The sequence below is a fragment of the Aspergillus costaricaensis genome (genome assembly GCF_003184835.1).
Source record: "Aspergillus costaricaensis CBS 115574 unplaced genomic scaffold BO79scaffold_8, whole genome shotgun sequence".
Taxonomy (NCBI): Eukaryota; Fungi; Ascomycota; class Eurotiomycetes; order Eurotiales; family Aspergillaceae; genus Aspergillus; species Aspergillus costaricensis.
Window position 1 is genome coordinate 698,378 of NW_020291808.1, and position 14,393 is coordinate 712,770.

The 14,393-nt window shown below is 48.1% G+C and overlaps 5 protein-coding genes across 5 annotated transcripts in view; 2 read left to right on the forward strand and 3 right to left on the reverse strand.

The window, feature by feature from the left end:
* Positions 1–6,081: 6,081 nt before the first annotated feature.
* On the reverse strand, positions 6,082–6,741 carry BO79DRAFT_244123 (nagb/rpia/CoA transferase-like protein; the record flags this gene model as incomplete). Its single annotated transcript, XM_025685346.1, has 1 exon — positions 6,082–6,741. One exon carries the CDS (start codon positions 6,739–6,741, stop codon positions 6,217–6,219), a length of 525 nt encoding a protein of 174 aa, XP_025542100.1. The 3' UTR covers positions 6,082–6,216.
* A 1,172-nt stretch (positions 6,742–7,913) lies between these two features.
* On the reverse strand, positions 7,914–8,495 carry BO79DRAFT_80243 (uncharacterized protein). The gene has a single exon (XM_025689769.1). It carries the CDS (start codon positions 8,416–8,418, stop codon positions 8,098–8,100), a length of 321 nt encoding a protein of 106 aa, XP_025542101.1. The 5' UTR covers positions 8,419–8,495; the 3' UTR covers positions 7,914–8,097.
* A 1,759-nt stretch (positions 8,496–10,254) lies between these two features.
* BO79DRAFT_226398 (uncharacterized protein) lies at positions 10,255–11,930 on the forward strand (the record flags this gene model as incomplete). Its single annotated transcript, XM_025683792.1, has 7 exons — positions 10,255–10,301; positions 10,392–10,446; positions 10,556–10,595; positions 10,689–10,750; positions 10,841–10,968; positions 11,028–11,128; positions 11,911–11,930. The coding sequence occupies 7 exons, from the start codon at positions 10,255–10,257 to the stop codon at positions 11,928–11,930; spliced, it is 453 nt and encodes a 150-aa protein (XP_025542102.1).
* A 270-nt stretch (positions 11,931–12,200) lies between these two features.
* BO79DRAFT_280583 (tellurite-resistance/dicarboxylate transporter family protein) lies at positions 12,201–13,715 on the reverse strand. Its single transcript, XM_025688069.1, has one exon. It carries the CDS (start codon positions 13,655–13,657, stop codon positions 12,407–12,409), a length of 1,251 nt encoding a protein of 416 aa, XP_025542103.1. The 5' UTR covers positions 13,658–13,715; the 3' UTR covers positions 12,201–12,406.
* A 279-nt stretch (positions 13,716–13,994) lies between these two features.
* BO79DRAFT_236382 (uncharacterized protein) overlaps positions 13,995–14,393 on the forward strand; it is a gene marked incomplete at its 3' end in the record, with an annotated part of 1,254 nt that continues 855 nt past the window's right edge. The window contains exons 1-2 of the mRNA XM_025684572.1: positions 13,995–14,122; positions 14,175–14,267. Coding sequence (XP_025542104.1) covers positions 14,041–14,122; positions 14,175–14,267 — 175 coding nt within the window. The 5' untranslated portion in view covers positions 13,995–14,040. The remainder of the gene's footprint in view (positions 14,123–14,174; positions 14,268–14,393) is intronic.

The following is a 14,393-nucleotide window of genomic DNA, read 5'->3' on the forward strand; positions in this document are numbered from 1 at the left end:
AGATAAAGAGAGGATAAAGAAGCATCAACCAGGCCCATCGAAACAGGGGTGAGCAGCTTCCAAGCAGGTCGCTGTACCTTCCAAGCAGCAACTATCAATCAAGCAATCTAGCAAGATCAATGGAGCGTAGACAAGTAGAACTACCACTCGCTGAGACTTTTGTCCGTCAGAAACGCAAGCCCAACCGTCAGCTTAGTGCTTAACAGGCAGAAGTAAGCAGAGAAACACTAAGGCAGTCGACGAACGCCTGGGGTCCTTAGAAGCGGGGAGAAGGACATCAATATGGAAGATCGGCTTTCCTGTCCTTGTGGCTAGTTATGATGTAAGAAGTAGAGATGTTTTTGACTAGCCAACGTGGCTCGTGGCTTCCAGTGGTTCGTAAATGCTTCCTTTTTATGTTCAGGACTTGGGTTTGTGTAGATAGAGAACCCAAACCACTGTTCTTCAGCTGTCGGGGTCGCCACTTCCACGAAGCGCTGATATATGCGCATATGGTTGGCTTTTTTAGAGGCGCAGTCGGCAAGAGGTATTAAATTTGAGCCCCCATGTTGTAAATAAAGAGGGAAACCCGAGTCAGAGGGAAGACACCAGTTCCCGATCATCAGGAAAATATTCCTTGGCTATAAGCTTGATACCTTTATATAACATTCGTTGGATCATAGTCTTTGTAGAGTAAAAGTAGAACACCGTTCCGACATGGTGAGGTAGAGTAGGACGAGTCTTGTCAACTTGGCCTGATAAGTTGCCATGGCATTGTATTCCTCCTTTGAACGATCACTGTCGAGAGAGTAAACTATAGTTCTCGTCAAATATAAGTCTGGCGTCTTCTCTCCGACCATTTTTCGACCATGAGCCCGATAATAAGTTTGATGGGGCTTCTTTTGGGACTGCATCACAGCCAACGCAGTGATTGAACCAGTCAATCGGCAGCGACTGAAGTGCGTGAGTTCGAGGAAAGGTCAATTGTAAATTGGCAGGTTGTTTTTTTTTACTGGAGCATTGCCTCGAATGTATTGTGCGCATGGTAGAACTAACAAGTTCCAGAATTTATCGAGTATGTCACTGTCGTCGGATGCATCTTCGAAGTTTGGGAAGCTCCAGTTTGTGAGCCACAGATATTGCATTTCGACTTCCATGCAGGATCCAGTCCGACCCCCTGTCCACATGGCTTCTTATTCGATAGGTGTGACATTTTGCTTCGCGTAAGCCAAAGAGTGGCACCATTTAGGCCCTGTTCTTAGCCAGTATCTGCCGATGTGAGGTGGCATGTTTATATAGAGCTTTGCTGAACTCCGGTTTGAATGACACTGATTCAAACCCTTCTTGAATTACATAGTCTGTTTCTTTGGGCAAGAAGATTTGTTCGTCGAGCTTGGTCTCCGGAAATTCGAAATTGTGGTCGGCTTTTCCATCGACAGAGCTTGACGTGGCTCTTTGTGGTCTCGGTGGAAGTAGGTTTGTTAAGTATGCCAACGACCTTCCATTTTCCTTTTATCCACTCTACCACTCGCTAGACTCAGAGATCACTGAAGAATGTAAGTGGAACAACGCTAGCTTATTGATAGCCTCAATGCTGTGATTAGATCGAAAGGCAATCCCTTCTCTTCGGGAGCTAGAACGCTGCACCATCGTATCGGCTGTAGGCTAGATACGTTCTTCCTGTTTGTAGACGGACAGTCGAGGTTCTTGACAGGATCACCCACGTATCTTGGTCAATACGAGAAAAGCACACTCATTCGAAAGTGATCTCGTCTTAGTTGTAGCAGACCGCTAAGCTTTCCATTGCTAATTCAATGCAACCGTCTTCGAACTTCGAAATTTTCAGCCGCCTTTTTCCTTGAATTTGGCGTCCACCAGATCTAGAAAGGACTGAGTATGAGCATGCAAAAGCAAGGTATAAATGGCACGAAGAGAAGGCTGTCATGAAGATGACTATATTCCATTCTGCTGTCCGTCAAAGATGCAGCACGAGCTTTTTCGAGTTTGCTCGCTAGTTCTACTATAAGTTTTCGATCAGGATGGAACAGCGCTTTCAGTGTTGGTATAATATTGTGCAAGCCGCCATTTGTTCAAGTTGTGACGGAAAAGCAAACGGCAGGGCCATTCTTGCTCGCGTTGCTGCCTTGCAATCTTCCCAGTCAAATATGGCAGATTTAGCATGAAGGATCTTCATGTGTTTAAGCAGCATGTATTGTATTGCTGTAGGTTGTCAAATTGTTGAGTAGATGCTCAAGCTCTTGACGATGGTAGAAGACACCCGCCATTACATGGAAGAGTAGAGATAGAAGCGAGGTGCCTCGTCGTCAAATTTGTGCAAGATCTTGTCGAGGATGAACCCAATCATCACCGTATTGGACAAGATAGAGATATATAGTCGATCAAACTTCTCTGGTGAAGTTACTGTCGGCTCCCGTGCATGGTGCAAGCAGCATTGGTGGAACTCTGCAAGCAGTTTCGGAAGATCGTAGCTGAAGTCGATCTTCAATCTTCGCCCTTGTAGTAAAATCAGAACGAGGAGCGAAGACTGTGTATAATATCTGAAGATGAAGAAGCGATCCATGGAGATCCTTCGGTCGGTCGATCAAGACTCTGGAAATACGTACGTTAGTAACCACATAGATAGCATCAAGCTGAGCGACAGATAACTTACGGAGGATATGACCGCTTCCACAGACACCAAGCCTGAGAAGGTGCTGGATACCGTCTCGTCTGATCCCTTCTGGCGATAAAACTACCACCAGGCGTTAAGTTGGCTTCAAAATGAGCCACTCGATATAAACGTAGGCTATAGGCCATAGCATGCTATCATACTTTGCGTACATGAGCCAGAAGACGACATTAATGATGGCCTTGATCTTGTTCCACATTCGTTCTTGAAGTGAGGATTATAGTGAAATTCCGACCGATTGTCGTCATCATCTCCGACGCAAGATATCTGAGATACCCATGGTCATTTTTTTCTCCATGGGCGAAATGCTCGCTTCATTCTCCAGTGGATATAGTCATTCTGAAGCGAATGGGTCGCTCAGAATGATCGATAAATCCTAGCGCCCTCACTCTTCGATAGATCGATAGCCCAAGCCATAAAGAAGGCGATCCAATGGCTTTAACTTGTGCGTCTGAGCTGAACCGGTTTGTGAAGCAAGTTGGTTGTATTGGCTTTCTAAAACCGCGCAGTGAAACGGTAATCGAGGAGCGCTTTCCACTCGGGAGTGTAATATGACCTCGACTAGCTTTCTGAAGCTTAAGAGAAGCGTCCTTGTGTTCTTAAGTCATAGCAAAAGAATTGGCTCGTTTGAGAAATGAGCTATGAGTTATATAAATGTAACGGCATGGGTTTTATGATCCGGATGAGTGGTCCCAACATCGACGATATCTCCCAGCGTGATAGAGGAATCGCCCTGCTGGGTTTCGTATACAACCCAGTCATTGCTGATTGCAGCATCGAAAGGCAATTGCATTTGCGAAAGCCTGTTGTGGTGGAAAGGTAAGCGCTCTCGCATCAGCCAGCTTTACAAAATCATTCGTGATGCGTACGGGCCATGGCACGGGATATTGGGTGCTTCAAATCCTCTTCGTTTCTTTGGAAAGCCGAATGCGTTAGACGTTTTCGTAGAGATGGTTGTCGCTTTGTGCTTGGTTCTCCTGTGTGTTTGGGATCAGGTGAACGCTTGATCGGCTAGATCTACCACTAAAGAATAGGAGATTTTTAAATGTTCCTTGATAAAAAAGATACAAGAACACAGGTATGTATTCGTGCAGAATGAGATTAGTAGCCAGTGTCGAAGGGCTAGTAATTATTGAGAGTGATCAGAGGACGAAGACATGAAGCCATGGTCGATGTCACCCGCGTTTTTGATCCCAACGTTCAAGCAGGCAATTTAGGTATTTGCATGACGTGTTTTCTTCCAAATGAGAGCCTGCGTCGAAGGATTGAGAGCGATAACGTCGCCGTCTCGATCATTGATCTTCACCAAGCTTTGGCATGCACCGAGACCACAGCCGGAGTTTGATGTAGATGAAATTGGAGTTCGCCTGTTGACACGAGGTTGTTAAGAACCGAAAGTGCATTCGCGACAGAGTGCTGTCTCTTTATCATCGCCCGAGAATTCGAGCAACCACAGTAGATCTTGGCTGCTTCCTCTTTTGTGAAGAATGTCGTCGCAACCGACCCATTGGAAACTATACCGCGACAGTGATGGTCGCAACCGACCCACTGGATGCATCGCCTTCGGCCATTCAGCTCAAGAGAATTCGATGTCGGCTTCTAGCAGATGGTTGCGGGAAGAAAGAGCAATCGAAGAAATATGTTCCCGGCAAGATAAGAAGAATCAAGCGATGGGTTGGAAAAGGCGATACCACGGTCGCTTGCGTAAGGACACACTTGAGAATTTGAAGAAGTAGATGTCGCTTCGTTATCCAGACCGTGTGCCAACAATTCGAGATGGAGCATTTGACACAAGGCGTTTGCTGTCGGTTCTATTGGCAATCACGGCTCACCTCAGGACCGATGAAGGGAGAACTTGTGTAGAGCATCATCGGTGTACTTAGCTCATGCCGGGCAAACAGATCACCCACTGTGCCACCTGCTACACTAAGAAATGCGCTTCCGGCAATACGGTTGTTATGAGCTTGGGTAAACCTCGCTCATGGTGATTGCTAATGAGCTTGCCTTTGCCAGTTCGATGGCCGAAGATGGATCTTCCTTTGCTCGTTTCACTCTTTTTCTGATATGGCTGATACCATGCGACGTGGCCAAAAAATATCTAGATGATGATTTTAAGACGCGTTTTTGGACATCTCTTCCATTTGAGCAGATGACTCAAGCAAGAGATCGCCTTCAGAAAGATCCAGCATCTCCCCAGTAAAGTCAAGGTTGAAAGCAAGCTCGAAGGCCGCATATATAAGATGAATCTTCGAAATACCCGTCCAGGCCCAAAGTGAGACTATTAAACGGAGCGTCGTCAAGTTCAGAGTCCACCTAGGTACTCAAGCAGCCGTATATAATATTCTTCGTCTTTCTTTTCGACGAGAAGACGCGATTGGCAGATACCGCATGGAAAAAGCAACTGGACATCGTTGTGTGTTACGATGAGTTATAATAGGCACCATAGCTGCTATAAAATCGACCAGAAACTGTAGCAAGGCTCAGTGACACGTTTTTGTGAAGCCATGCCATGCTTGGAAGATTCGGCGATGCAATAGTCATAGCTGGGTCGCTCGATCGAAGTGAGCTTGAGGTTTCGGATGCGGTAGCAGAGGTTGGACAGCTTTAGGAAGAATGCGTGAAACTAAAGCATCGGAACTGTCGATTGCGACCGTGATATTATAGGCCCCATCAGATATCGCATCGCTGCTGGATCCGAAGATGATCGTTGTAGTCTTATAAGAGTCGACGCAGCAGTGTGCTGAGACACTGGGTCAAATTGTATATAGATTGTGTCGGAGATCTCAAGACGGCTGTGAGAGTGACAACTAAGTCGAGGTCACCATCGATATACGAAGTCGCAATCGCGCTTTTGAGTGGCAATGACACCCACTAAGCCTCCGAGTGATTCCACCACCATTTTGTATTCTCGCTTATTTTCTGCGATGATGAAAGGTAGGCGATTTCCACGAGCACCATGCGTCGCTGTGTAAAGCGAGCTTGTGACGCAGTCCAAAATCACAGCTGTACGTAGCTTGGTGCTTGGCTTTTGGTCGTAGCCGGTGAGAATGATGATATCCTTGTAGACTTCGTGCACGAATTTGCATGTCTCGTATGGGCTTTTTTCTTCGAAAAGCTTCCTTTGAAGGACAAGATTGTAATCGAGACGCACTCCGTCATGGTTCATACCAGAGCTCGGAGGCCTTCTATTTATAAGGGGTTTTTTTTTTTTTTTTTTTTTTCCCTTTTTCCTTTTCTTTTTTCTTTTTTTTCTTTTCTTTTCTTTTCCCTTCCTTCTGTCTTTATTTTTTCTTTTTCGAAGGTAGCATAATCAACGTCCTTGACCGCATGAAGAGCGTAGGGTTACTAGATCAGTCAGAGACGTTTGTAAGTCGAGTGAGTCTAGCCTCTGAGTTACCAGCCATCATCCGAAGCGACGGAACAGTCAGGCGACGATGATTGTTGCAGGCAATTTATGCCGTGTGATTCCAGATGGCTGTGTCCCATCATCCAACATCTTGCGACGGAACATCGCAGGCAATTAATGCTGTGCGATTCCCGACTTGCTCTCATCCGTGCTGATGACGAGCCTTGTGAGCACCGGTAGCCACGATGACAACTTCGCGAGCATCCATGATAGTCTGAATACACACGGTAAGTGACCTCCGCGGCACCAAATCCAAGGCATTGCCAAAGAACCGCGAGTTAGCCATGATTGTGTCATATACCAGGGTCTTGACACGAGTACGACTGCTCAAAGAGGAGCCTGGTTCGTTGAAAGCGATATGCCCGTCTGGACCCACACCACCCAGGAAGAGCTCAATACTGCCATAGCGAGCAATTCGCGCCTCAAAGGACGAACACTCAGCCGCGAGATCGAGTGCGTTGCCGTCGAGGATATTGATGTTCTGGGGCGGAATATCCACGCGAGGATGGTCGGTGGATGTTCTGATTCCCATGACACCGGACCAGTGTTTCAATTCACCGAAGATGGCATCCTTATGAGCGACTAGATCGCGGATGAGGCGATGGCTGTGCCGTTCGCTCATTGTAAGGCTGCTTTCTGTACGGAGACGGAGAATGCAAGGAGGCATGTCTGTCAGAGCAAGTGCAGAGATATAAGTTTCGTCGGCAGATGTAAGGTCAATCAGGCGTAAAAATGCTGTCAAGACGGAGTTGTCCATCATCCGAAGCCAACATGTTGCAACGGAGCAATGAAGTGACAAGTCCTCCAGGCAATTTATGCCGTTTGATGCCAGATGGCTGAATCCCCTCATCCAAAGCCGACATGATGCGACCGAAGAATTAGGGGACAATTCCCGCAGGCAATTTATGCTGTGCGCTTTGCCAGTGGCCTTGTCTTTGATGCCTCCCTCGTTATGCTGGGCAAAGATGAAGCGTTCCGTAGTAATTGGCAGATCCTGCCTTCAGTCAAAGCCCGAATACATAAGTTCGAACTTGTTGGCTCTGTGGACCTGCAAAGGTGAACAGACCGATGAGCTTTCGCAGCGACCAGTTACCATATGAAGGTGACACGATGCAACCGATGGATCAGCCAACGATTCCCGCAAGCAATTTATGCTGTGTGATCCCCATTGGCTGCATCCTTGATGTCTTCAGCGCTGCTTCAAGGCAGATGATGCGTTCCGTAGTAATTGGCAAACCCTGCCTTCAGTCATAGCTCGATGAGATGAGCTCAGACTCGTTGACTCTGGACTTGCAAAGATGAACAGACCGATGAGCTTTCGCAGCGACCAGTCACTTTTGGAGGGAGACATAATGCGACGGAACAATCAGGTAGTTCTAGGAGACTTTCCATTGCTGCGCAAGTCCTGGCGATTGTGTATTACCAACCTGGAAGGCCATCGTCGTAATATTGGCGAGAACGATGCCTTCCATAGTAATTGGCAAACCCAATCGCGGCGACACTTTTGGAGAAAGTGATGCTTTGCGTCGTATTTAGCGAACCTGCGCCAATGCAATTGCTTTTGGTAAATGCCAGGAGCGTTCAGCCGACGCTGGCCGGTCTGGACGAAACACTTGTCGCAGACAAAGTCATCTGTTCAATGTCCTTTCCTTTGTTGATGCTTCCCGCATTCGCCAAGGCATCTTGTACATTGAGTGTATATAGGAAAGTATGATGATGGCTGTACCTTGGGAGTTGGCCACGAGGTACCACCAATGAGTCTTGTTTCCGAGTCTTGTGAGTCTTAGTGAAAAGCGTTTGCGACAGCAGCCAATGTCGCAAGCATTCTCACTCCTTAAGTTGTCCTCTCATTCCTGGGGCTTCCAATGTCCAGTCCTGTGGCTTCCGATGTGCCAAGGCATCCTTGACGAGGTTGGCTTCCATCGCGTATATATATTGCCTTGCGTCGTAGTTTTCGAAGACGGTTGGTGGTCGTTTATAAGGCCTTTGCCGGAGCCATCGTTGTTGCGAGAGTTAACGTCTTTCACTGGTCGTAGTCGCGTTCGGAGGTATTGACTCCAGCCTTTACATATATGATTAAGTCAGGCTTCCCAGTGATAGCGCCTGCAAAATACCTTGAATCCGATGTGCCTTTCGTGATGGTTCTTGAACCAAGGTACACCAGCTCAATCCACTTGGGTATGATGTTGGAGATTGGACAGCCAATGTCAGGCTGACAGAAAGACAGACCACGGTCTATGCAGCGAGCAGACTGAAGTTTGAGCTCATCGCTAAGACTGTTCAGCCCAGTCATGCGTTCGAGCGACCGGGTTGCGGTGTTTCTCCAATGCTGGTTGTACTTCATGAAGCCCCAGTCTTGTCCAGAATGAAAGCAGAGCGTTTCTTTTCGGTCTTAGAATCGCTAATGCTATCTTCAATGAGGAGCCATCACCATTGCCTGCGTTGATGCCCTCCGCTTCGGTGCCGTTCTGGCAAGCTTAACCTCGATCATCGATATTCGAGAAGTGAAAGATGTGAGAGACATGATATATTTGAAGTGCTAGTCCGATGTCTTTCGTCGTGGTTCTTGGAAGCAGTGGGGCGTTTGCACATGCTGCAGACGTTGAAGTGCAGGACCTGGCCAGGATGTCATCGACGCAGCCATAAAGTGACGCAGCGATGTAACGGCACAGTGACGAAGTGAAGCAGCGATAAAGCGACCAAGCAATGAAGCGAAGAAATGCTTTAGGCTTCAGGAGATGAGACAAGGGAGCAGTGGACGTCGAAGCGAGAACGCCACGGAGCAATGAAGCGACGGAAAAATAAGGAGACCATCGTCGCAGTTCAAGATTTTCTTCGCTTTAATGAGATTCCGGTTTCAGGAGAGCCCCGTCAACTGATAGGTTGCATCGAGCGAACTCTTCCAATGTGGGAATCGAATTGATGCTCCTAAAGAAAGCTGCCTCATAGAGCTTTTTGATTGCCACTCTGGAGGCTATACCATCGTTCAAGGACCAGCCGCGATGGAAAGATATATAGAGGGAGCAGTCGAACGCTAAGAGGAGCGACCGCCCAACGAACAATGACCCTCAATGTCTCCTTTCGAGCCCTTCAGGAGCTGAAGCTAGAGCAAGCTAACTAATCGAAGCGACGAGGTGAAACGTCGTGGTGATTGTAGCGCCAGTATATAAAGCGAAGGAATGACTTGAGTTTGTCGTTTCGAAGAACTGGTTGTTCGGCTCGAAGCAGTGAGTGGAAAAAGAATGTATGGCTGCAGAATGTCGAAAGCGTACATCAGTGGCCCTTCAAGCGCGGCATCGACAAGCCAGCGTCCCATCGCGATTGAAATTTCGCGGGTTCAAAGGAACATTATTGTCCCAATCGACGAAGCCTTCTGAGGTCTCGAAAGCTTCCACACTCATCCTGTCAATATACAGCGTAGGCCAAGGAGCCGATGAGCTGGTGCTGGATCGCTTGAAGTGACGAAGATCTATTATCAGGTCGTTTTCGTCCCGATCAACGGAGCCTTCTGATGCTTCGGAAATTCCTCTGTTGTTCTTCCACTATGTGTCGTAGGTCAAGGAGCCGATGAGCCAGTGCTTGATCTGTTAAAGTGACGAGGATCTGTCACTAGGTCGCTTTCGTTCCGATCGACGAAGCCTTCTGATGCCTCGAAAGTTTCTCTGTTTTCCTCCGATATATAGCGTAGCCCGAAGAGTCGATGAGCTCAGAAAGTCCGGAATATATATTGTGTACAATACAGTGGTGCACTTCTTCTTGCCCGCTGGCCCTTCGGATGTGTTCGATGGCTTATAGTGTCGATATATATACGCAGCGACGGTTAAAATTGTAATCACCATTCGCGACACTGTTGCAAAGCGTCGAAATGTCGCACACCGTTTTGGAGATTATAAAATTATGCACTGATTGGCACCTTATCCATTGTGTATAGGTGAGAGCTGTCAGTGGTGTTGATGAAGACTGGGCCAGCCAATCAAGGTCGAGAAGTCTCGTATATGCCATCTCCACCGAATGATAGATGGGGTAGTATAGGAATGGTCTCGCAGCGTATAAACCGTGCCGGGTGAGTTGCCGTAATCAGAATCGTCGGCGCAGGGCTTCTCCATGGGGCTTGATTTCAGTATGTCATAGAAATCACTAACGCGGCCACAGATCATCGGGGGTGGACTGCACGTGAACGATGGAGACTAAATGTCCCGCGGAGTTGTGCAAGGGCGTCTCAGAGTTGTTGAGGCATCATGGCGTGATTCTGTTACGAGAGACAATGCAATAAGGAGTCGTAAGGGAGCCACGAACGAGGCGGCTTTTGGAGAAGAGGGGGACGCGAGTCAGAACTGCTGCGGAGATGCAAACCGCTCGGTCGGCGCGTTGGGTGGGGGGCAAAGAAAAGATTAATGAAAATTGGCATGAGGATAAGCATAGAGGACAAGAAATGCAAAGTCGAATAAGCACAAAAAGGCGCTTTATGCATAATAATCGAGGGGATGTGGTTGGATGGCCGAGGTACGATCTTCCGGCACAGTGAGCCGATCGAGGGCTGGATCGTCGCCGAGAAGAGCTTTTTTTTTTCAACGCTATTCTGTCTTGTTTCCAATAAGAATGACAGAGTGGCAGGTTGCTCGACGGACTTCATCCGAGGCAAGACCGGTGACCCAAAAGGTGATTGTATCCCCATGGTGTGCCCTGACCAAGTGGGGTTAGTTTTCCTGAGTGGCTGGAACCAGGGGCTTTTTTATGCTTACTGTGGGTATCTCGGCGTTAATGAGCTTGGAGATGCCGTGGCAAAGAGAGCCTCCCCCGGCATGCCGAAGCCGAATGTATGCCCACGACGGTCGGGGAATTCGGAGAAGCCGGCTTATGTCAAACCCATAGTAGCCGGTATTTCCCCGGGGGGGTTTTAGAAAGTACTCCGTATGCGAGCTGAGATTTTCCAGTTTAGCTAGGCGAGATGAGGCGGATGTTGCTGCTAGTCGATCTCATCCCGCCCCAAAACTTGAGTGAGGCCAACTGGACAGGCCCACGTGGCACCAAAGAGAAAAACAGCACAAATGAGAGTCATAATGAAGAAGAACAGAAATAATACCACAAATGAGATGGTGTGACGTATAACGGAAACAAATGAAGGTCGTGCCATCGGAACAGACGGCTTCTTAGGGTTGTTCCCCGCTCGTTAGACTAAACCCCAATGCCCAAAAACGAAAGTGATCAGGTGAGGCGATGGAGGGTCCCCAAAGCAAGGAATATTACCCCTCCTTGACAAGTTATGATGGAGAGTGTGAGGCGAGCGTAAGAAAGCAGTAGAAAGAGTGTGGAGATTACATGAGGGGCAGTATGCGGTGTAGAAGGGGAGGCAAAACACTGAGTGGGGATACATAGTTGACAGAAGGGAAGCAGACAAGAGAATGAGGTTACATCAGAAGCAGTATCAAGCAGGAAGTTAAGGAATCACTAGAAAGGAAAAAGAAAGTAATGAAAGGATACAGTAGCCATCTAAGCTTCGAAAGAGAGTGTGATGAAGATGAAGATGATGAGATAGAGATGATTCAAAAGAGTGTATGATGAACTGATGAGCAGTCAGATCGATGCTTGAGACCGTTCTGAGTATGGAGAGGAGGGGATAATGCGAAGAAGAGATTTGAAGCGAGAAGGAGGGCCATTTTATACCTGGGAATCATCAGTCATCAGAGTCCAGATCATCGTTCACAGTCCAGTGCCTCCGTTCACTCTATACATGGGAATGAGACAGGAAGTCGTGGAATGAGGGCTCAGATCGTGGAATGAGAGCCTCACGGCGTTACGCTGAACACCAGGATTCACATATTCTCGTGGAATGGAGACATCTCTCGCCCCGAATAGGAAGTGGAGATGGTGAACGGTCGAGAAGTGTGAACGGAGGCAAGAGTGAACGGATCGATGCGACAAATACCATTCCACGCAGTCTCTCGTAATGACCATCACACTACGAAAGAGTCCGTATTGTGTAGCAAGAAGGATCGGGTTGCTGTTCACGCAGGAGAACGTGGGCCATTACTAGTTGTCTACCCTAGGGAACTTCCGGTGGAATCACAAATGAAAAAAAAAGGGGATTGTAGGATATGGAAAAGTCTAATTCTAAATCTATAATGTATTCCAAACGCCTGTGTAGCTAGAACAACAATCCCAAAGGAGTCGTAAAAAGGCTGACACAAAGAATGAGCGCTCAATATAGTGTATGCATATAATCGTTTCACCAGAATTTCACCGCTAGAGATGCAAGAACATTGAAACCCAAAAGATGCTGAGGCTAAAATATGAGACAAGAAATGGAAAAGGAACCAAGGCGGTGTGAGGAATCATTCAGACACATCCTCATCTTGACCCGGCCACATGATGTCCTTGCGGATAACGGCCCGGATGGCGCTAACCAAGACAAAGATAAACATGATGATGACACAGAGAGACATGGCGGTGGCCACGCCCTTAACGCCTGGGCTCTCAAACATGTTGGCCAGGGTGATGGTGGCGAGAGTGAAACCCGTGTTGGGGAAGACCATGGCGAACCAGTTGAGGTGGAAACCCTTTGGCGGGGAGCGGACGACAGCAACAACCGCAATGCAGAAGAACCAGAAACTCAGAGCCCAAAGGAAGATGGCCGCACTGACAGCGAGGAACAGCATGACGCGTCCGTCGATAACAGCATGGGGATCACCGACGATCTGGAAGTCATCAGGCAGCGCCTTAGCCATACCAACCAAAGCGAGGGCAGTAAAGGCAGGTGGGCCAACACAGATGAACATGCCAGGTCTGTGTTCGGAACTCGGCAAGCCGACCTCCATGAGTCGTCCGATGTAGTGGGCGTACATCATGAAACTGATAGAGAAACCAAGACCCTGGAAGGTAATACCGGCGATGACCATAGGTATTCCATCACTAGCTGGCTGTCCGCTTGCGATAACGGACGCGATGGTACCGCTAAGCATGACAGGGAAGGCTGGCAGAATCCATGACGGCATCATGGTGTGCAGCTCGTATTTGTGGGTGGCAAAGACAAAAGAGTACTGAGCGACGGCGGTGATCATGGTGAAGCCACAGTAGATCCAGAAGAGGACTTGGAGACACTTGGTAAATTTTTCGTTCGAGTCATCACCAAAGCACTTGTACAAGCCAGTGATCATGGTTGCAATGGAGAGCCAGAAGGTCGGGAAGAAGAGACCTTCACGGTCATGGCCGAGAGACTCCAACATGTTCTTATGCAGGATGAATCTGATGGCCATGAGAGTAGTAACGATGACGAAGAATGCAATGTTGACACAGTAGACTACCCGGGCAATGTCCTTCAGGCCCTTGAAGTCATGAGGCTGGTTGACAATTAGGAGGGCCAACCCGCCGCAGCTCATGGTCAAGGTATACCAGGCCCAGGTAAAATGGCGTAGACGCTCGCGGAGGCCCACTCGACCTGGTTTCTCGAATGTATGGTTGACGCCTAAGCCGGCTTCGTGATTGACAGATATCTCGGAATCATGGTTGGCATGTTTCTTGGTCTCATGGTGGAAGGTTTCCAGATCCGAACCAGACGAGCCAGGGAGGCTCGTTTCAACGTTCATAGTGCCGATCGACTATGGTCTATACGGTGATGTATAAGATATGAGGTGAAGAAATCAGAGATAGGAATAGAGAAGAGGTGTGAGGCAGTGTAACTGATGGAGAGCAAAAGCCACCGGCTTCCCTGCTCGTGAACAGTAGGAGAATATCAAGAAGTAGACAATGTCTGGTTCAAGTGCCTCGAAAGGAATGAGCCAGCCTTTTAACCAGGGAGGGGTGACCAGGCCTTAGCAAGCTGAGCGGACCCGTACTACTATTGTACACCGGGGGCCCACAGCGAAACAGCACGGAAAAACGTTTTGGGATACGGAGAACTGAATTGATAATTGTGGAGTGGATATGAAAAAAAATTCTGGTAAGACAGGGTGTTTGCTCAGGTAATGCAATGGCTTCTGGAAGAACCAATTGTTCCACGAGCTCGACTACCAGCGATGCATTGCACCTCCAACAGACAGGACATTCCACAGGTCATATAAGACTACGCATCAACCCCTATGCTTTGGGGCTACAGTAAGGCAGTGCTTCTTGGGCTGCCAGAAAGATCGTCCTTCAAGTGTCAACACAGCATAGCCAAGAGCATAACAGCCGACCTGCAGGGGCATGGCAAGAGTGGTTGGCTCACCAGGCGAAGAGCATCACAGTCTAGACTTGAGATAATCAGTATCGCGGGGCCCAATATCTAGGCGTATGTAATATCCAAATTAGGTCAGGAGAATTAGGAATCATAACAAGGGGGGG